Genomic DNA, 24,261 nt, shown 5'->3' on the forward strand with positions numbered 1-24,261 from the left:
CCTTGTAAACTCTTTCTCCTTGTTTCCGGACTCCAAAACTTTAGCTGGAATTAATTCAGTCTTTGAGGAATGCAACAATAACATGGGAGGAGAAGGAGGAGATGCTTCACAAAGGAGGAAAACCTGGAATATTTTTACTACTTATTAGTAGGTATCAAAACATTATGTCCCCAAGACATTTGGAAAAAGGAAGACAAAGTGTCCAATCCTGTTACGTATGTTGGGGCTTTTTTCTGTTCATCGCTGGACAGATTTATGAATGTGTTTCTACCATATTTTTAAAACCTCATTGGAGTAACCTGAAATTTGTGAGTTCAATGGAAAATTTGTGATGAAGGCCCATCTTACTGTTTGCCATGGACATAATCGTATCTTCCAATGCCAAAGAGCAGTCTTTGAACCCCCTATGGCACAGGTGGAGCTCCCACCTCTGTAACGCCTATATCCGTACCACCACAAAACTTCTTTAGCACTTCATCATCAGCTTATGAATTTGTCGATAAAAAGTCGGCAAAATGGAAAATTTACACATAACAAAATTCTTTTATGACTATTTTCAGCCACTTTTCTAGTTAGAAAAAAAAATAAAAAAGCAAAGTTCAACATAAAATTGATTTTCCAAATGCCAAAAGCTGGAACGCTCTGCAAGGAAAAGAGATGCTTGCATACTGCTTGAAACGTTTGTAGTCTTAATAAATCTCTATTGAGTTTTAAATAACTTAGTAGATGCATAATAAAGTATGCTTTATATATTATATAAGTGGTTTATTAGGCAAACCTATATATATATATATTCTTCATGATAAGCAAAATTCGATAAATGTCAACCTTTTTTAATGTACAGTAAGTAAAGTTTGTAACAAATGCTCAAATGCTTTCAATGTGTAAACTAGACTAGACCAGACATTTATAGCCCCATAAACAGATCTTACCTTTATGACATCTTCATCTGCGGACTTGCACTCAGTGAAGTCAGACACATCTATCACTGAGCCATCCTCCTGAACAGCTACCACCTTCACAGGGATAGACATCGTCCTTCCTGTCAGGATAGCAGTGTTTAAAAGCTCAGTGTCCTGTGTAGGAAGAAAATAAAGATAAAATATCATGAGAATTAAAAACATTGCATCTTATCACATTTTTATTTGCCATATAAACCGTAGACACTTTACACAAGTAATATAATGGACTATAACTTTCACTTTACTTTTCATATTAAAAGAATGATTTCTCCAGCTGAAGTCATAAAAGAAATTAATATAAATAAGCCAGAAAATAAAATTAAACTGGTTAAACTGTGATCTGAGACCGCCGAGCTCCCGTCTCGAGATGTGAATGTTTCCTCCGAGGAGCCCGAGCCGGCACAATAGGATGAAGAATATTTTATCTCATCTATTATACTCACTCTACAAAAATGCTTGTACATGACCTCATCATCCCCCGCCTCGACTATTACAACATCCTTTTCTGTGGCCTCCCTGCTAGCACCCTCGCACCTCTCCAGTCCATCTTTAACTCTGACGCCCGACTAATTCATTTGTCTCCTCGCTACTCCTCCGCTTCTCCCCTCTGCAAATCTCTTCACTGGCTCCCATTCCCTCAGCGTATCCAATTCAAAGTACTAATACTGACCTACAAGGCCATCTATAACCTTTCTCCCCCATATGTCTCTGATCTAATCTCCCGATACCTTCCCTCACGTATTCTTCGGTCCTCTCAAGACCTCCTTCTCTCCTCCACACTTATTTGCTCCTCACCCAACCACCTCCAAGACTTCTCCCGAATAGCCCCCATGCTTTGGAATTCTTTGCCCCAACACGTCTGACTATCAACCACAATCTGATCCTTCAGACGGAACCTGAAAACCCATCTCTTCAGGAAAGCTTACAGCCTGCAATTATCCCCGCTGCCTCCTCACCACTACTGGAGCTACCGCCTCACCATCACTGGAGCTGCTGAAACCCCCAAACCTACTGTCTCCTTCCCCACCATCCTGTAGAATGTAAGCCCGAAAGGGCAGGGTCCTCTCTCCCCTCTATATCAGTCTGTGATTTTTAGTTTGTTTACTGTGTGATATCTTTACTTTGTATGTTACCCCTTCTTATGTACAGCACCATGAAATCAATGGTGCTATATAAATTAATAATAATAAACAAGTTATTACCTATCCACAAGACAGAGGATAACCTGTTGAACAGTGGGGGTCCGACCGCTGGGACTCACACCGATCAGCAGAACAGGTAGCAGGTAACTTTTACCACATTAGAATGGATTGGCAGGCTGAGACTGGCCTACTGGAGAACAGGAGAATCCTCCGGTGGGCCCCCATGCAGGAATGGGCCACCACCCTCTTATATGAGCAGTACTTGGCACAAAACACAAGTCATTATATACAGTTAAAGGCAGCATCTTATTACCGTAATTTAACAATCAACCCAGTTTATTGCTATAGAAATTTGTGAATGAGGGAAAAGTCATATTTGCATGTAGCTATAAAGTGGGGCCCTGGAGTTGATGTTACCTGGGCCTTTGGCACCTCAGTCTGATGCTGAGTGGCAGTGTGCATATTCGAATACTACTTTGGGATTTTGAGGTGCTATGGGGGCAAAAGTTCCCAGCCACAGCTAAAAAGTCCCAAATATCATACTAGGGGCGGGTCCACAGTGATCAAACAACAATCAATCAGAAAGTTATCACCAATCCTGTGGATAGATTACACTTTGTTTTGATTGGCAACCACTTTAAAACAGATAGGACCTAAATGATGAAAAATTGTATTAATTTTATGATGCTTCTCTTGCAAGTTGCCATAAAGGTAGATTGTGATGTCCTGCACTGCTCGAAGGCAAGCTATAATGGATAGACTCTAGAATACAAAATCCCCAAGACTGATATAAAAGAGATATAGAATTGGCGCCTATAGGAGAAAAATTGTATAGAGACATAGCAGAAGAGTGCTATAGTGCTCAGAGTTGTAGGTCAACTCTTTAGGAGCATGGTATTAAAAGGTCTCACTGTGTACTAATTTTCAAAATTTCAATACATTTAATTTACATTGATACAATTTAACATGAAACTGAACTGATATATTGGATAATACAGTATATGCTAATAATATAAAATGAATAAGTATATTTTTAGCTGCAAGAAAATACAACAGAATTAGAGAAGAGCAATTAAATATCTTTACATGGCATCTGGATTCCAATGGCGCTTGCTAGGCACTCGTCACGACATTGCATGACATCTGTGAGGACTTATATCAAGAGAAAACTTGGCACTCAACTTTTGATGACTATGAAAATTTTAATGCAGTCCAAAATCAGCAACGTTTCAGTCCCAAAGTGAACCTTCATCAAGTACTGCAACAAATGTGTATCATATACAATAAGTAAACGACGTATCTCAAATACATGATACTTTGAACATAAACATGAGACAAAAAAATATAAAGGTCAAAACTGAAAATTAATCAACAGCCAATCAGGCATCATATACGTGCTTAAAGTGCAGAAGAGAAGTTGGGAAAGAAAAGAGGGGTATGGGGATACCTACCAGAACGCTCAGTGTGAACACACTCCAATATGTTGGGATAGAAACCAGCCTGAAAATATTAAATAATCAACCTGAGTGGTCATGAATACTAGATTGAGGTAAGTATCTCAGATAAGTGAACATACCGTGTAGACTGGGGTGCACCTTCAAGAGGTATAGTTAAATGATCAGTGGGTAAATTGACCCTATGGAGATAAATAAATCGATTGACATATCATATTGAGTGTGAGGGACATGTTTCAGTAATCATTTCAAAGCAATGGTACCAACCAAATTGCTCATTTGCATAAATTGCATCTAATGAGCATCAACTACCATGGGTTAGGGCTAGGATTAGGGCTCGGATTAGGGCTAGGGTTAGAATTAGGGTTAGGGTGAACTAATAGATGCGCCTTTTCTGGGAAGCTGCAGGCTTCTGTTTTTAGGCTGGGGGGCTCATATTCATGGCCACTTACCAGCCTGAGAATAGCAGCCCGCACCTGTTAGTTTTGCCAGGTTGGTTCAAAATATAAGGAGGACCCCACATTGTTTTTTTTTTCTTTCATTCTTCCCATTCTCCCCGGCAGAGCAGGGGAGAATGACAGCCACGTACAGCACCACAAGCAGGGGAACAGCGCTTACAGTAGCTGCTTCTTCCCCGGCGGCCATCCGTGCTCACGGAGGACAGTGTGCACTGTTCTCCATGTGCACATGTGCTGCACGTGTTGTGGCCTGTGTGTCCGTGTCAAAACGGACATGTCTGTGTGTTTTGCACATGGACACATGGTCCGTGAAAATACGCTGACATCTGCATTTGAATGGGTCTACATGTGTCAGTGTCTCCGGTACGTGAGAAAACTGTCACTACATGTACCGGAGCCACTGACGTGTGAAGCAGGCCTTAGACTAAGATTTAAGCCAAAACTTGCACACGTTTAGCTTAAATATACTAAATTGCTATATGGCCATTAACAAGTCTGTTTAACTGGAGTAGTTGACACATCTGTATTAGAAAAGTTTTTACACTAATCTACCAATTATAATAATAATTTTATTTCTATAGCACCAACATATTCCGCAGCACTTTACATTTTAGAGAGGACTTGTACAGACAAAATACATTACAGCATAACAATAAAAGTGGTTTGGTACCGTGTTAGCCAGTAGAAAAAAATATATAAAGTGCTCTCAGTGAGAGAAACAAAATAGGAATCTTGTGGGTATGATACCTTTTAATGGCTAACAAATAATAGTGAATGTTGCTACAAAGCAAGCTTTCGGGACTGCTTATGTCCCTTCATCCTGTCCCTATCAGCCTGATGAAGGGACATAAGCAGTCCCGAAAGCTTGCTTTGTAACAACATTCACTATTATTTGTTAGCCATTAAAAGGTATCATACCCACAAGATTCCTATTTTGTTTCTCTCACTGAGAGCACTTTATATAGCATAACAATAATCACATAAATCAACAGATACCAAGAGGAATGAGAGCCCTGCTCACAAGCTTGCAATCTATGAGGAAATAGGGGAGACACAGAAGGCGGATGGTAACAATTGCTTTCATTGTTCGGACCACTCATAATGTAAGCAATCGGGTGTTCAATGTAATGCTACATGAACCGGTTATCAGCCTGAATATGTAACAGTACAGACACAGAGGGCTATTAAATACACAAAGCATGTGAGAACATGATACGAGGAACCTGGTTATGGTAAAAATTTTGAATGGGCAACACAGGGATAGTTAGATTAATGTGTTGAGGCAGTAGGCCAGTCTGAAGAAATGCATTTTTAGGGCACACTTAAAACTGTATTGGGGATTAATCGAATTATCCTGGGTAAAGCATTCCAAAAAATTGATGCAGCACGTGAGAAGTCTTGGAGATGGGAGTGGGAGGTTCTGATTATTGAGGATGTTAACCTCAGGACATTAGCAGAATGGAGGGCATGGATAGGGTGGTAGACTGAGACGAGGGAGAAGATGTAGGGTGGTGCTGAACCATGGAGTGCTTTATGGGTGAGAGTAATAAGTTTATATTATATTTGGAATTCTGGAGTGGATGGGTAACCAGTGCAATGACTAGCACAAGGAAGAGGCATCGGTGTAATAATTGGTGAGAAATATGATCCTGGCTGCAGCATTCAAGATAGATTGGAGAGGGGAGAGTTTGATAAGAGTGAAATCGATTAATAGCGAGTTACAATTGTCTAGAAGAGAATGAATAAGAGAAACAGTAAGAGTTTTTGCAGAGTCGAAAGTAAGAAAAGGTTGAATTCTAGAAATATTTTTGAGGTGCAGATAACAAGAGCAAGCCAGTGATTGGATGTGGGGGTGAATGAAAGCTCTGAATCAAGTATGACCCCAAGACAATGGGCATGTTGCTGGGGAGTAATGGTAGAACCACACATGGAAATGGCAATGTTGGGCATAGGTAGGTTAGTAACATAGTAACATAGTTATTAAGGTTGAAGGAAGACTTTAAGTCCATTTAGTTCAACCCATATCCTATCCTAACTTGCTCTAACATGTTGATCCAGAGGGAGGAAGGCAAAACAAACCCATGTGGCAAACAGCTTCACATTGGGGAAAAAAATTCCTTGTTGACTCCACATACGGCAATCAGACTAGTTCCCTGGATCAACGCAATATTAAGGAAACAAGTGTATATATCCTGTAATATTATTCTTTTCAAGAAAGGCATCCAGTCCCTTCTTAAATTTTATTTGGGAATCACTCATTACATCATATGGCATAGAGTTCCATAGTCTCACTGCTCTTACAGTAAAGAATCCGCGTCTGTGAGTATGTTTAAACCTTCTTTCCTCCAGATGTAGAGGATGCCCCCTTGTCCCCGTCACAGGTCTAAGAGTAAAAAGATCATTAGAAATGTCTTTGCATTGTCCCCGCATATATTTATACAATGTAATAAGATCACCCCTAAGCCTTCGATTTTCCAAACTAAATAACCCCAAAGTGTAATAACCTGTCTTGGTATTGCAGACCCCCTAGTTCCCTAATAGCCTTGGTCGCTCTTCTCTGCACCCGCTCCGGTTCAGCTATGTCTTTCTTATACACCGGAGACCAGAATTATACACAGAATTCTAAGTGTGGTCACACTAGTGACTTATATAGGGGTAAAATTATGTTCTCCTCATGAGCATCTAAGCCTCTTTTAATGCATCCCATTATTTTATTTGCCTTTGAAGCACCTGCTTGACACTGGCCACTAAATGTGAGTTTCTCGTTCACTCATACACCCAGGTCTTTTTCAGTGACAGTTTTGCCCAGTGTTTTACAATTAAGCACATAATTATACATCTTGCTCGTTCAAGTGCATGACCTTACATTTATCCCCATTAAAGCTCATTTGCCATTTATCAGCCCAAGCTTCTAGTTTACATAAATCCTCCTGTAATATAACATTGTCCTCCTCTGTATTGATTACCCTGCAGAGTTTAGTGTCATCTGCAAATATTGAAATTCTACTCTCTATGCCTCCTACAAGGTCATTAATAAATATGTTAAAAAGAAGCGGGCCCAAAACTGACCCCTGTGGTACCCCACTGCTAACCGTGACCCAATCCGAGTGTGCTCCATTAATAACCACCCTTTGTTTCCTATCCCTGAGCCAGCTCTTAACCACCTACACATATTTTCCCCTATCCCCATTGTTCTCATTTTATGTATCAACCTTTTATGTGGCACCTTATCAAAAGCTTTTGAAAAGTCCATGTACACCACGTCCACTGCATTCCTTGGTCCAGTCCTGAACTTACCTCTTCATAAAAGCTTATCAGATTAGTCTGACAGGAACGGTCCCTTGTAAACCCATGTTGATATTGGGTCATGAGGTTATTCTTCCCCAGATACTCCAGTATAGTATCTCTTAGAAAACCCTCCAGGATTTTACCCACAGTTGAGGTTAAACTTACTGGCCTATAATTTCCAAGTTCAGTTTTTGTCCCCTTTTTGAATATTGGCACTACATTTGCTATACGCCAGTCCTGTGGTACAGACCCTGTTATTATGGAATCTTTAAAGATTAAAAATAATGGTCTATCTATGACTGTGCTTAATTCCTGCAGTACTCGGGGGTGTATCCCATCCGGGCCTGGGGATTTGTCAATTTTAGTGCTTTTTAGATGCCGCCGTACTTCCTGCTGGGTTAAGCAGGTGACAGTTAATGGAGAATTTTTATCCCTGATCATGTTATCTGTCATGGGATTTTCTTGTGTAAATACTGTTGAAAAAAGTCATTTAGCATATTGGCTTTTTCCTCATCCTCATCCACCATTTCACCAGACTATTTTTAAGGGGACCAACACTATCATTTTTTAGCTTCTTACTATTTATGTAGTTAAAGAATATTTTGGGATTATTTTTACTTTCTCTGGCAATGAGTCTCTCTGCCTCAATCTTTGCTGTCTTGATTTGCTTTTTACAGAATTTATTTAATTTTCTGTATTTATTTAATGCCTCATCACTACCTACTTGCTTTAATTCTCTAAATGCTTTATTTTTATCTCTTATTGCACCCCTTACAGCTCTAGTTAGCCATAGTGGTTTCCTCCTATTTATCACATGTTTATTCCCATACGGTATATATTGTGCACAGGTCCTATTCAGGATGCTAATAAACGTCTCCCATTTTCTTTGTGTATTTTTATGTCTCAGGATATCGTCCCAGTTAATTGCACCAAGATCATCTCTCATCCGTTGGAAATTTGACTTCCTGAAGTTTAGTGTCCTTGTAACCCCTCTATTACACATCTTATTAAAGGATACATGAAAACTTATTAATTTGTGATCACTATTACCCAAGTAACCCTCAACCCTTACATTTTATATGCAGTCTGGCCTGTTGGTTAATATTAGATCTAGCAGTGCCCCCCTCTTGTTGAGTCCTGAACCAGTTGTGAAAGGTAATTGTCTCTCATAGTTGTCAAAAACCTATTACCTCTGCTGGAACTGCAGGTTTCGGTTCCCCAATGTATTTCAGGGTAGTTGAAGTCCCCCATAATAATGACTTCTCCTTGTGTCGCAGCTTCATCTATTTGCTTTATGAGGATATTTTCTGCTGCTTCCATTATTTTTGCAGACTTATAACAAACCCCTATCAGTAATTTATTATTTTTCCCCCCTCCCCTTATCTCTACCCACAGGGACTCTACATTTTCATTAGATTCATATATATTATCACAAAGTAGAGTGAAGAAACACAAGGAGTTCAGTTTCAGATAGAGGGAAGACATGATGTTGGAGACAGCGGTAAGACAATCACTGGTGTTTTCTAATAATGGAGGCATGATGTCAAGAGTAGGTATATAATTGGGTGTCATCAGCATAGAGATGGTACTGGAAACAAAATCTATCGATTGTGAGTCCAATAGGGGCAGTATACAAGGAGAGGAAGATGGGGACTAGGACTGATCTTTGATGAACCCCAACAGTAAGGTGAAGATGAGAGGAAGAGGAGCCAGCAAAAGAAACATTGAAGGAGTGGTCAGAGAGATAGGAGGAGAACCAGGAGAAAACGATGTCCTTGAGACCAATGGAGTGGAGCTTAGTGAGGAGGAGCTGATGATCCACTGTGTTGAATGCTGCAGAGAGATCCAGGAGAATTAGCATGGAGTAGTGACCATTAGATTTAGCTGTTAGTAGATCATTAGAGACTTTAGTGAGGGAAGTTTCAGTAGAGGGTAAAGAGAGAAAACCGGAGTTAGTAGGGTCGAGAAGAGAGTTATCTAAGTGATAGCGGATAAGACGGGAGTGGACTAAGCGTTCCAGGAGTTTAGAGATGAAGGGAAGATTAGAGACAGGTCTATAGTGAGCAGCACAGTTTTGGTTGAAGGATGGTTTTTTTAACCCTGCTGTTATGTTGGGTCAAAAACAACCGATTTTGAACTTTAATATTTTTTAAAATATTCAAGATGCGGTTCTGAAACTTGTGATTGATTGACTTTTCCTCATTTGAGGGGTTCTTACTATGGGTACTTTTTTTTTTGTTTACTTTTTGCTCCACAATTTTTTATACACCTGTACTGTTTGGTCAAATATGACCGATAGCCTTTTATAGTGATCTCCAGCCATTTTATTAGTAAAATAAAGGAGCTATAATCTCATTTTGGACTTTATATTACATCTACTACTAATTATCAATTTATTTAGGTCCTTTTGGTCCATGCAGATTTACACATACATACATTTTCTAATTACAATACTGCTGATGGATTATCTTCCAGTATAGTTATGTGCCAAATATTTTTACCCTGCTGTTCATGTAAAATAGTTCAATTCAGTTCTCAACATTTCATATTGTAAATGAACATATTCTCTTTTTTTACTTGTGTTACCTGATCTAATTTCTGTGAAATGCTGACCTGAAAGAGTACTAATAAATTCTTATCCTATAGGGTGGGGGGTGTTTTATTTTATCTTATCAGTAGACAATTGCCATAGTAGTCTATAAAGTTTCATTTTCAGACCAGCTGGAGAGAGCAGAGAGGACACATACAGACAACAGAGTTCTGAAGAATCATCGTTAAATATGCAATATTCATAAATATAACAATAACGCCATGTTAAATGTTTTGACACACAAAAAAATAAAAAGTAAGTTTTTCTTTCCATTTTTCATTTCTTTATAAACAACCAGGTTCACATACAGTATAATACTTTCACAAATTATTCAATTAAAACCCTTAAATTAGCTAAAAATCCAGACTTTATTAGGTCCGGTCAAAAATGACCGGAACATAACAAGTGTATAGTGGTAACGAACAGAATAGCAGGGTTAAGTAATGGATATATGATGGCATGCTTAAATGAGGAGGGAAAGATACCGGAAGAGAGAGAGAGGTTCAATATTTTTGTTAGGTGAGTGGTGACAGCAGGGGAAAGGGACTGGAGGAGATGTGACGGAATAGAGTCACTGGTGCAAGTAGTAGGGCAAGAAGATGCAAGGAGCCTGATCACTTCTTCTTCTGTGGCTGGTTCAAAGTCAGAGAGTGAGCTAGATGCAGTGGAGGAGGGAGGACAGTGCATGGTATGTAGAAATTGGAAGAAAATTTCCTGTCGGATATGATCAGTTTTTTTCTTAAATAATTGGCCAAATTGTCAGCGCAGAGATCCGTGGTTGGGACCTGCACTACTGGGTTAAGTAGGGTATGAAAAGTGTCAAAGAAATGCTTAAGGTTATTGCATAGTGAAGTGAGGAAGATGTTAAAATAGGCTTGTTTTGGAGAGGTGAAGGGCAGTGTTGTATATTTTAAGCATAAACTTATAATCGATGAAATCTTTGGGCAGATTGGATTTTCTCCACAGACGTTGGGCAATTATGTAGTAAAAAAATACAATGTGGAAAAATACACAAGAACTCAGGCTAAATTTGTACCTTGGGCCCCATTTAATCTAAGTGTTTACATCAAAGTTGCTACATCTTTGTGCAACACAAAGCTGTGTAAAAATGTTGCGACTTTTGGAGTTTCATATCCAAATCGGCAAAGCTGGTGAGGAGCTGAGGTGGAGCAGGGTGTGGATACTCCAACTCATCAAATTATTAAAAAGTGGTGGCATTTCTTAAGCCAGAAATGTTAGTCAGTTCTGTTATGATTGAGTCACCGTAGGAGGCAAAAACAGAAATGCTAGCTAAGTCCAGAAAACCAGAGAGGTTGGCAGCTATCGGATTGCAGACCCCTGATCCTATCACAACAACTAACAGTAGCCGTAGGGGGCTCCTACGATGCCCTAGACCCCTCGATCACAGCCGGAGAATTAAATAGGCCTAAAGAAAGAAAGGGGAAATCTAAACTGCCCCAGAGCAGACCCCAAAGCAAAGGCAGCCCCCAACATATAATGACGGTGAAGCAAGATGAAAACACTAACACAGACAGAAAGATAGACTGAGCAAAGACGGGGCCCAAACTACCTAGATAGGAAAGGACAGGAAGGCTGCTGTCTGCAATCCGTGAAAAACCCTATGAAAATAAGAGCCAACAGACTGACAGTGAAAAAGGCCCTGAAGACGCTAGGCTTCAAAAAAGTTATGTCAGTACTCAGGAATATTCTGAAGACAGAGCAACCGGCAAAAGGAGATACAGCTCATCCCAACAGGGAATGGCAGAATTCAGAAAAGCAAGGAAAACAAAAACAAAACATAAATGCAAACAGGCAAAGCAGAAAACTTAGCTTTAGGGAAGCAGGATTCAGACTGGTGTCCTAGAAGTCCACAGAGAAATCACCCGCAGGGCAGAAGGGCGTCGGCAGCCTTATATCCAGTCAGTGACTCCACTCAGCCAGTCCTCCTCATTAAGCTCAGGTGCCTGATAATCAGGCTCATTACCTTCCTTCACCAGAATAGGGAGTTCACCAGACCTCAGTGACGAAGGGGAAAATGAATTCACAACAGTACCTCCCCCTTGAGGAGGGGTCACCGAACCCTCAACCACGCCACCAGGGCGATCAGGGTGAGCCCGATGAAAGGCACGCACCAATCTTTTGGCATGAATATCAGAGGCAGAGACCCAGGAATTATCCTCCTGACCATAACCCTTCCACTTAACCAAATACTGAAGTCTCCGTCTAGCCAGACGGGAATCCAGTATTTTCTCTACCTCATATTCCATGTTACCTTCAACCAATACAGGGTCTGGAGGTGCCACCCCAGGAACAAGTGGTTCAACAAACCTCTTCAACAAGGACTTATGGAACACATTATGGATTTTAAATGTGACAGGAAGAGCCAAACGAAAAGAGACCGGATTAATAATCTCCAAAATCTTGTAAGGTCCAATAAATCTAGGCTTAAACTTGGGAGAAGCCGCTTTCATAGCAATATTTTTTGATAATAACCACACCATATCACCAATCTTAAACTGGGGAACAATGGTCCTATGTCGATTGGAAAACCGCTGGGCCTTTTCCTGGGAGAGAGATAACTTATCCACCACTTGGTCCCAGATCTGGTGCATTCTCTCCACCACAGTGTCAACACCTGGGCAGGCAGAAGGCTCCACCTGCCCTGAAGAAAATCGAGTATGAAACCCAAAGTTACAAAAAAAAGGTGACATCAAAGTGGCAGAACTAGCTCTATTATTTAAAGCAAATTCGGCCAAGTGCAAAAATGAAACCCAATCATCCTGATCAGCAGAAATAAAACATCTCAAATACGACTCCAAGGTCTGGTTTGTTCTTTCTGTCTGCCCATTTGTCTGAGGGTGAAAAGCAGAGGAGAAGGACAACTGAATTCCCAGCCTGGAACAGAAAGTCCTCCAAAATCTAGACACAAACTGAACTCCTCTGTCAGATACAATGTTCTCAGGAATCCCGTGCAAGCGAACCACCTGTTGCAAAAACAGGGGCACCAACTCAGAGGAAGATGGCAACTTAGGGAGTGGTACAAGATGAACCATCTTAGAGAACCTATCACAAATCACCCAAATAACAGTCATTCTTTGAGAGACCGGCATATCAGAGATGAAATCCATTGAAATATGGGTCCATGGCCTCCTGGGGACCGGCAAAGGCATCAACAACCCACTAGAGCGAGAACAAGATTTAGACCGGGAGCAAGTTCCACAGGACTGCACAAAATTCCTGACATCATGAGACAAGGTGGGCCACCAAAAAGAGCGACTCACCAGATCTCTAGTACCAAAAATACCTGGATGACCAGCCAATGAAGAGCAATGAACTTCAGACATCACTCTCTTCCCACTGGTCAGGAACATACAACTTTCCACTGGGACAACCCTCAGGTTTGTCCTCCTGGAACTCTTGCAGAGCAAGTCTCAAATCGGGCGAGATGGCAGAAAGAACTACCCCTTCGCCTAAGATGGTAGCAGGCTTGGTCACCACAGGAGAATCAGCAAAGAAACTCCTAGAGAGGGCATCTGCCTTGACATTCTTAGTTCCAGGAAGAAAAGAGACCACAAAATCAAAATGTGTAAAAAACAAGGCCCACCTAGCCTGTCTAGGGTTCAAGCATTTAGCCGACTCTAGGTAAATCAAATTCTTGTGGTCAGTGAGGACCACAACTTGATGTTTAGCTCCCTCCAACCAATGTCTCCACTCCTCAAATGCCCATTTCATGGCCAACAGTTCCCGATTCCCCACATCATAGTTACGTTCAGATGGAGAGAACTTTCGGGAAAAGAAAGCACAGGGATTCATTTTAGATGTTACAGGATCCTTTTGGGACAAAACAGCTCCTGCACCAATCTCAGAAGCATCCACCTCTACCTGGAACGGGAGTGAGACATCAGGTTGCCGCAAAACCGGGGCGGAGGTAAATCTTCGCTTCAGCTCCTGAAAGGAAGCAACAGCCTCCGGAGACCAATTCAACACATCAGCACCCTTCTTAGTCAGATCAGTCAATGGCTTGGCAATACTAGAAAATTTTGCTATAAATTTCCGATAAAAATTAGCAAAACCCAAAAACTTCTGGAGGGCCTTCAAAGAAGTGGGCTGAACCCAATCATAAATGGCCTGTACCTTGGCCGGGTCCTTTTCAATAGTTGACGGAGACAAAATAAATCCCAAAAATGAAATCCTCTGTACTCCAAAAAGGCATTTCGATCCTTTGACATACAGGGAATTCTCCCTCAAGATCCGGAACACAGTCCGAATATGTTCCACATGAGAATCCCAATCCTTGGAGAAGATCAAAATATCATCCAGATAGATAATCAAAAATTTATCGACAAAGTCTCGGAAAATATCGTTCATGAAGCACTGGAAGACAGAAGGGGCATTAGTGAGCCCAAAAGGCATCAGCAGGTACTCAAAATGTCCCTCCGGAGTATTAAATGCCGTCTTCCAAGATTATACGCCCCCCTGAGGTCAAGCTTGGTAAACCAGCAAGCACCTCTAACTCTAGAGAATAGATCCGAAATCAGGGGTAACGGATACTGATATTTAATAGTAATTTTATTGAGGGCACGATAATCAATACAAGGCCTTAAAGAACCATTCTTTTTGGCCACAAAAAAAAAACCGGCACCTGAAGAGGATGGTCTAATATGACCCTTCTCCAACGCCTCCTTAATATAGGACCGCATAGCCTCGTGCTCGGGTACAGATAAATTGAAGAGCCGACCCTTGGGAAATTTACACCCCGGGCTTAGTTCAATAGCACAGTCATAACTCCTATGAGGAGGCAAGGACGAAGACTCATTCTCACTAAATACATCATAAAAGTCTGCCAAATAGTCAGGAACATCATGCGACTGAGGAGAGGTGGAAAAAACCGGAGCCTCACTAAAGGCACACCGACAACCCCAACTCACCACAGACACAGACTTCCAATCCAAAACTGGATTATGAATTTGCAACCAGGGAAACCCCAGAACAACGGCATCATGCAGACCATGCAACACCAAAAATCTGCAATTTTCTTGATGGTCTGGGGCGACCCGCATGACCACCTGGGTCCAAAACTGAGGTTTATTTTTAGCCAAAGGAGTAGCATCAATCCCCCTCAAAGGGATAGGCATCTGCAGAGGTGTCATCGGAAATCCACAACGTTTAGCAAAATCCAAGTCCATTAGGTTTAGCTCTGCTCCCGAATCCACAAAAGTCTTGGTGGAAAATGTGGACAGGGAGCAGATCAGAGTAATTGCCAGAAGAAACTTAGGTTGAACACCACCAACAGAAAACGTGTGTGCAAAGCGTTTCTCTCGTTTAGGACAAACAGAAATAATATGCGAGGCATCTCCACAGAAAAAACACAGCTTATTACGCCTTCTGAACTCCTGACGTTGCGCCTTAGACAAAACTCTATCACATTGCATAGGTTCAGACGTCTGTTCAACCGGTGGCAACACCTCTCGTGCAATCCTGTGTTCACGTAAACGCCGATCAACCTGAATGGCTAGTGACATAGAATCGTCCAGACCAGAGGGAACAGGAAATCCCACCATAGTATCTTTTACGGCTTCTGACAAACCCTTCCGAAAGAGAGCAGCCAAGGCATTATCATTCCAGGTAGTAAGGACCGCCCACTTTCGGAACTTTTGACAGTACAACTCTGCAGAATCTCCACCCTGGTTTAATGCCAACAGGGTCTTTTCAGCCTGATCAATAGCATTAGGTTCGTCATACAACAACCCCAAAGCTTGAAAGAATGCGTTCACATTAGTCAGAATAGGATCATTTTTTTTTTATTTTTTTTTTAAACTCGATTCTTTCCTGCTATTGAGTACCCTAGGATCTGCGGTAAGGCGGGTGATTCTGTTATGATTGAGTCACCGTAGGAGGCAAAAACAGAAATGCTAGCTAAGTCCAGAAAACTAGAGAGGTTGGCAGCTATCGGATTGCAGACCCCTGATCCTATCACAACAACTAACAGTAGCCGTGGGGGGTTCCTACGATGCCCTAGACCCTTCGATCACAGCCAGAGAATTAAATAGGCCTAAAGAAAGAAAGGGGAAATCTAAACTGCCCTAGAGCAGACCCCAAAGCAAAGGCAGCCCCCAACATATAATGATGGTGAAGCAAGATGAAAACACTAACACAGACAGAAAGATAGACTGAGCAAAGACGGGGCCCAAACTATCTAGATAGGAAAGGACAGGAAGGCTGCTGTCTGCAATCCGTGAAAAACCCTATGAAAATAAGAGCCAACAGACTGACAGTGAAAAAGGCCCTGAAGATGCTAGGCTCCAAAAAAGTTATGTAAGTACTCAGGAATATTCTGAAGACAGAGCAACCGGCAAAAGGAGATACAGCTCATCCCAGCAGGGAATGGCAGAATCCAGAAAAGCAAGGAAAACAAAAAGAAAACATAAATGCAAACAGGCAAAGCAGAAAACTTAGCTTTAGGGAAGCAGGAATCAGACTGGTGTCCTAGAAGTCCACAGAGAAATCACCCGCAGGGCAGAAGGGCGTCGACAGCCTTATATCCAGTCAGTGACTCCACTCAGCCAGTCCTCCTCATTAGGCTCAGGTGCCTGATAATCAGGCTCATTACCTTCCTTCACCAGAATAGGGAGTTCACCAGACCTCAGTGACGAAGGGGAAAATGAACTCACAACACAGTTCCCTGATTGGAGTAAGACTTGTTGTGAGGCGCACCTCTCAATGTATTTGGAGCTTCTTATTTCTGAACGCCTCCCATTAAGACTGACATACTGAAAGCCAGTCCTTATGAATCAGAGCCTTAATGCATAAATAAAACTTTTCAAAAAATGTTCAATACATTGTAGCCATTACTAAAGAATAACTTGTTATAAATGTGTAGGGGGGTCCGGAGGTTGGCAGTGGGGGGTTAGCTTTTGATGGGGGTCTCAGGATCTGGACTCTCACCAATCTGCTAGCAAATGAAAGGGCATTTACATATGAAAAAAAAAGTTGTGACGTACTCTAACTAAATTTGAGTGGCGGAGCCATACTAGCGGTTAAAACCAAAGGACAGAATTGCTCAACTTATCCTCAAACATGAACAGAAATGTTCAATAAAAAGTATATGGGTTCATAAATTTGTTCACAATCAAGAATAAGCTGAGCATTATTACTCTCCCCTTTGAGTGGTTCGTTGGGGGCCATATTGTGAGACCACCATCGATAAACACTATTGGCTATAACAAATCAAATCTTTTTTTAAAAGTTCAGATACTAATTTAAATGCAGTAAAAGTTGCCCGCATTGTACCAAAATGGAAAAAAAAAATAACTATGACAATGAAAAAATGGTGTAATAGGAAAGTGGCTAACATGTATATCCATATCTGTCAAATCTGTCACCCAATGTGCACAATCTTTTCCTTGCCTTTGTCTAGTTTAAGCTTCCTACATATAAGACAGTAATAATACGTCTACTCCATTATTTCTTAAGGAAGTCCATCAGTACAAAATGACGCTCTGTGCACCCTAACCGGAGCATCTTCCCACCTGTCTGTTTTGCAACTGACTCTGCCCTCCTCCTCTATGATTGACAGCTTCAGTATTACAGGAGCCAAAGAGGGTGGAGATAGACAGAAAACAAGTAGGCGAACTGTTTAGCCATGCCAAGGGGACACAGAGCATCTGTACTTCATTTCTAGTCATCATTTTGCGCTGACAGACTCCATTTAAGTCAAAACAAGGCTCAAGAATCACTGTCTCAACTGTCTAACCAACAGTCATCAGTGATAAACATGATAAAATGCTGGCCGAGGACCTAAGTGCTGAATTCAGCAAAGAAAATAGTTTCTTATCCAAGTAGAAAAGCTTTGGCAGATCGCATTGATATTTACTAACATTACACAAAGCCGCTGCCTCCAGGGACTAAACGTTCAAACAGACAGAGACCGATTGCCGGAGAATGGTTTTAAAATGCTTCAACAGCTCTCCGCGCAGCAGACATTGTAGTGACCATCAGATTATACATATCTGATGCCCTGATGAATTTACAGTAGTTGAACACTAATGATTCCATTAGCGCAGCCTCCATTTAGACCTCCGCGCGATGGCCGTTTGATTAATTGCTTTAAATGAGCTGCTCTCTCTGCCCCGTTCAGCGTAGGTAGCTATGGATTATGGCCTCTTAATGACACAGCTTACAAGTTCAGGAAGCAACTCTTGTTATGGATGGCTTCTGAGCTTGTAGCTCCTCGGAGATAATATCATTGATAAATGTCTGGAGAGTTTTCCACATTGCTTACTTCACTGTTATCTGTATGCTTCGCTGAAAAATGATTTCTAAAGCAGAACAAAGGCAGAAATTATGAAGAGGAAGGTAAAGATCACTTCCACAGTTGGCAGCATTGTACAATAATCTCTAAGGACACTATGTTGTTGAGTCAGCAAAACTGATCCTATCACTGTAACAGGAACCTTTTCCAAACATACTGGGGCACAGGAAGAAATATTACCGCAGTTACTTTTTTCTAAATAGAAATATTTTGGTGGAACTTATAGACTTCCTTTGAACATTTTGGGGAGTACAGAGAGTATGTTCCAAAGTGGCCTGGATATACTGTAAACAATGTACATGCCATAGAGGCAGATGAAGCCAATGAAGACCCAGCCAAGGTCAGTCACATCCTTGTGCAAAATAGCAATAGTAACATAGGCAAGTAATGTCATGTAGCCAGGACCAGACTGGCCATCTGGCAATTCTGGCAAATGCCAGAAGGGCCTGTCTGGTCATGGGCTGCCTTGTCTGCTACGTTGCTAACAGAGCATAACACACTAAAACATTGATCACAAGTCCTTATATAAAAAATATATTTTATTAAGTATATAGTAAAACAAAGTATTCCACAATAGTAGCAACACATCAATGTACACATATATTTATTATTTATATCCTCATTACATAAAATAGGAGGGTGTAACTATCCAGACGGATGGGACATAGTAGTAGACATCATGCTGGAAAAATTAAATATAGTGCAGAAAGTAACAATGTGTATCACTGCAAAAATATATATAAGTGATTTAAAATTATTATGCAAAAAACATGTGAAAAAATTATTACCACCAAAAAAGATATTTTAAATTCATTCACATATATGTGCAAATATACCAATAATATGCTAATAAAAAAGTGAAAATTATAGTGCCAATATATGTAAAACAAAAAGAAACCAGCAGGTGTCTCAGAACTGATTGTATGATAAACAATCAGCACTTTTAATACCCATCCCCATCCATATAAAAGATGTATAAACACGGCGTGTCCTAACTCAGGACAATCATCAGAACCCGCAGCCTAAAATTCCAAATACCGTTTATATAACTGATAATAACTTACAGGTATAAAATTTCTTAATTGCCTAGGGATAGTCACCCTTCCCCAACGCGCGTTTCGGCCTCTTGCCTTTGTCAAGGCTAACAGAATCAGTGTTCTCAAGAGTCCCATACTGATAAAGGTGCTGTCACACTAAACGATGCACCAGCGATCCCGACAACGATACGACCTGGTCAGGATCGCTGGTGCATCGCTACATTATCGTTGGGAAGCTGTCAAACAGGAAGACTCACCAGCGATCAGGACCAGCGAGGACGCTGGTATCCAATATAAATGTCGGGTAGCTAAACATGTGCATCGCTTAGTTACCTGCTGTGTACCTTAGATACCAGCGTGCTCGCGCGAGCACGCTGGTATCTAAGGTACACAGAGGGTAACTAAGTGACGCGTTCTTAGTTACCCGATATTTACATTGGATACCAGCTCCCAGCATCTACTTACAGCGCTGGGAGCTCGCTGATCGTTGGTCTCCCGCTGCCACACGCAGCAATGCGCACTGGCCAGCGGGAGACCAACGATCAAAAAATGGCCCAGGACATTGCTGAACGATCAGCGATACCCGGTGGGGGGGGAAGTCACTGGTTCATGTCACACACTGCATTTTCGCTAGTGAGATCGCTGTGGCGTCACAAAATCAGCGATCTCGCTATGTGTGACGGGGCCTTTAGAGTTGTGATGGAGCACCAAGTCGCTGACTCCGTCACTTACCTCTGCAGGCCACAGGTATCATTAGAAATAATGGTCTTGTAGTAAATCTTCCTTTCCTCCATCCAGGGTAATATTAGTAATATATCCCATCTGGTTCTTGGAGAAGGGGCCTGTGTGATTTCAAATGCCAGGACTGAATTTCAGCCCCAGTCCGTACCTACATGTTGCTCATCTGTGCAATAACAAATGTGATATGCAAATAAAGCGTAACCGGCGGTTTAATTTTTATTTCCTAAAGCAATAATACACATGAAAACAAACAACTTTGTAATACACCATATCAGAAAAATCTCATTCTGTCTCTGCCAGAATAGATCAGTCATTATCAAAATTGTTAATTCTGAGATAAAATCTGTTTTCAGTGAATCCTGAGATAAGAGATGGCAGCTGGTACTGCTAAGATTCTATGTAGATAGGAGGAGGGTGGAGCTCTGCCTCTAGCTCCTCCCTCCCCCCAACGACATGGGATTGTATCCATTGCGATTGCCATCTTTCATCTCAGTAATGGGAAAGGCTGTCTTCACTGAATACAGATTTTACCTCAGAATTGAGCATTTTGATAATGACTGATCGATTCTGGCAGATTTCTCTGAAAAGAGATATTACAAAGTTGCTTATTTGGTTGCTTAGTTGGAAAAATGTTTACAAATTTTTGCAAATTTAGCCCCTTAGTGACCGAGCTAATTTTTTACAATTCTGACCACTGTCACTTTATGTGGTAATAACTCTGGAACGGTTCCCAGGGATTCGGAGACTTTTTTTCCGTGATGTATTGCACTTCATGTTGGTGGTAAAACTTCTTCAATATGACTTGCATTTATCTATGAAAAAAACGGAAATTTGGCAAAAATGTTGAAAATTTTGCAATTTTCAAACTTTTCATTTTTGTGCCTGTAAATCAGTTATGTCACACAAAATAGTTCATAAATAACATTTCCCACATTTCCACTTTACATCAGCACAATTTTATAAACATAACTTTTTTCTGTTAGGAAGTTATAGGGGTTAAAAGATGACCAGCGATTTCTAATTTTTCCAACAAAATTTAAGAAAACATTTTCTGAGGTACCACATCACATTTGAAGAGACTTTTAGGGGTCTATATGGTATGATATGAACAGTAAAAACCCACTACAAGTGACCTCATTTTGGAAACCACACCCCTCAAGGATTTCAGCCAGGGGTATAGTTATTGATCATTATTTTACTCTCCACACTTAAAGGGAATGTGTCAGTAGGTTTTTGATATTTAATTTGAGAGCAACATGATGGAGGGACAGAGAGCCTGATTCCAGCGATGTGTCACTTACTGTGTTGCTTATTACAGTTTCAATAAAATCAGTGTTTTATCAGCAGATTATCACTAGAGGACTAGTTATCTGGTGCTATGCAGTTCTTCCGCTCTGTGTAACTCCACCTTTAGCACTATTAGCAGCTTTCTGCCAATGCAAAGTGTAGAAAGCAGAGAAGAGTTATACAGAGATAAAAATTGAGTGACCTGATAGATCTGCAGGAAAGAAAATAGGGATTTTATCAAAACTGTAGAAAGCAGATCAGTGACATATCGTGTTGCCTCTACATCATGCTGCTCTCAGATTAGATAGCAAACATCTCATGACAAATTCCCTTTAGCTCTGCCAATATGTTAATATCAGTGTCCTAAGCTATGAACATATATCATTTATAATCTTAGTGATTTATTATGGTTTTTCAATGTGCCTATTAAATATGTTGGCTGTCACAGAGTTATTCAGAAAAAAACAAGTTGACAACCCTCTGTAGTAAATTGTGAAATGATTCTATTCAGAATTGAAATTGCGTAACCTGTAACACCAAATAGTATATCTTGCAAGGCATATGTTGTGATTCTCTATGTCTTAAAGAACTCCTTGTTACACCACACGCTTGGCCCTGATAAAATAAAAACACTTTTACTCATCTCAAGTGATGAATGATACTTGTTGCTCGGGTGGCCTCCGAGTGTTTTGGCGTGCTCGGAGATTTAGTTTTCGTCGTCTCAGCTGCATGATTTGCGACTGCTAGACATGCTGATTACATGTGAGGAATACCTGTTTGTTAGGGAATTCCCACATGTATTCAGCTTGTCTAGCAGTCGCAAATCATGCAGCTGAGATGACGAAAACTAAATCTCCGAGCACGCCAAAACACTCGGAGATCACCTGAGCATGCTCGGGGAGACCCAACCAACAATGCTACTCGCCCATCACTACTCACCTCCCGTGCCGGCGCCATTACTGTGGTGTTGTCACTCATTCTCCCCTGGGTCATGTACGATTGTTTTAACACGTGACCCTGGCTCCCAATGAGCACTGGCATCACTGTCCCCACCTTAGGACAAAATAAACATGAAGAGGAAATCAGGGTTGCAGCTGATCTCGGACTTCCACTTAATGTTCAATTTGTCCAAAGGAGGGAACAGTGATGCCAGCGCTGATTGGAAGCCAAGCATATCAAGTCACCACAACTGTACGGGAGCCCCAGGACCGTGAGGGCCGACACCCCAGGAACAACAACGGAACAAGAGGTGAGTATAAGCCTTTTTATTTAAATCGGAGCCAAGCATAGGGTATGAGATGGGGTTGTCCTAGTAGTGGACAACGTTTTTAAGAATCTATGAATAATATTAGTAGATGTAGAGTAGTATTGAGTCAACTGCACACACAAATAAAACCAAAGATATGAGCCAGAACATATGTTGGTAGAAGTGTAATATGTAAGTATACACCTTCGCAATCTGGCCACCTAAAAGACAAAGCCTAAGATAAAACCAAAATGGGCAAGTACCCTACAGGAAGCAAATGAATAAATAGTAATAGTACATTTAAATTACATAGGGTACTCAGTTGACAATGTTTTGATCACAAAAGCATAAAAGTCATCACACCATGACAAGGCGTACCAAATCGGGATGGTCCTATCTCTGGTATCCATACATGATATTACAGCAGTGTATATAGAGCAGCATTGAGACAACTGTACACACAAACTGAAATGTCTGTAAGTGCAATCAACATCATATGAAACAACAAAGACAATAATCTCACAATAGGCTTTTCGTAGAAGAACCTCATTTTCCTCTCAGACCTGTGGATGTCACTTTTTAAGCATCAATTTATAACCAAGGGGTAACCGAACCGTGGGTTGGGTGTCATTTCTATGACACAATGCAAACATACTGTAATTGCAATTAGGAGGTAATCCATCAAACATTTTATACCAGAAAACGCGTGTTTTTTTCCCGCACTTTTTTTGCGCGATTTTTGTGTGTTTTTATGCGTTTTTTCTGGAGCGTCCCCAGTCTCATAGAAAATAGTTAGAAATGTGGATTTTTCTGCGAAATTAATGAGCATGCTGCATTTTTTACCACGATGCGTTTTTTTCGTGGAAAAAAACGCATCAATATGCACAAAAAGTGCAGAATTCATTAAAATGAATGGGATGCTTCTTGTAAGCGTTTAAGCGTTTTTGCTGGTAAGAATGCTTAAAAAACGGGAAAAAGACACAAAAAAACCCGCTTACGTGTGCACATACCCTAAACGTTGGATGGAACTTTGCTGAAGAGAGGTAGTCAGTCATTGTCTGACAAATTCATAAATAATTTATGCCGAAAAGTGGATCTAGATATATTCTGATGTACGGCAGAATCAAACATGTATCCAATAAAATTAAGGGGCTTTTTCCTATGAATTTAGCTTTTTACTGTAAACATATTTTATCTCAAATTGATATTTTGGTTTGGAGTCACCCTTTAGATAAAATAAACCAATTACAACGCTGACAATTTTATGCTATTATTAGGGTCATGTGAATTGAAGAAATTAGTTTTTGAGTTCCACTTGGTACATCGTCTGATGCATAAAATGTGAAATTCTGCATCATTTTTCTATATGTTTTGACCAGCATACTGCTGGACAGGGACTGATGTGAGAAATGTCAGCAGACAACAGTAAGAACTGGAATCTTGGGCTCTCTGTAGCCATGAAAGCTAATTACAAAACATTAAAAAAATCCTAGATATTTGTTGCTTTAGTCTCTTTATGCCCTTATTTCCACAACAGTTAGCTTGTGGTTGTCATCATACTAGATTACATCTACAGTAGAAAGGCTGATGTTCTACTACTAGAACCTAGTCCTATATCATAGATAAACATCTCAACATGCTCTAGGTTCATACTATGATGGATATTGTATTTTACAGTCTTAAACTGGTTTTAATAACTAAATAATACATAGAAAATTAAATAAAAAAAAACTACCAAGAGGCGC

General features: G+C 40.7%; 1 protein-coding gene across 1 annotated transcript in view; it reads right to left on the reverse strand.

The window, feature by feature from the left end:
- The window catches only part of TMEM132B (transmembrane protein 132B), a 1,036,733-nt gene that overhangs the window by 191,470 nt on the left and 821,002 nt on the right, over positions 1-24,261 (reverse strand). Inside the window, exon 5 of the mRNA XM_073557086.1 lies at positions 933-1,076. Within this exon, the coding sequence (XP_073413187.1) occupies positions 933-1,076 (144 nt within the window). The remainder of the gene's footprint in view (positions 1-932; positions 1,077-24,261) is intronic.

Source organism: Dendrobates tinctorius, unplaced genomic scaffold, assembly GCF_039654945.1.
Source record: "Dendrobates tinctorius isolate UK_male_01 unplaced genomic scaffold, ASM3965494v1 ptg000243l, whole genome shotgun sequence".
Taxonomy (NCBI): Eukaryota; Metazoa; Chordata; class Amphibia; order Anura; family Dendrobatidae; genus Dendrobates; species Dendrobates tinctorius.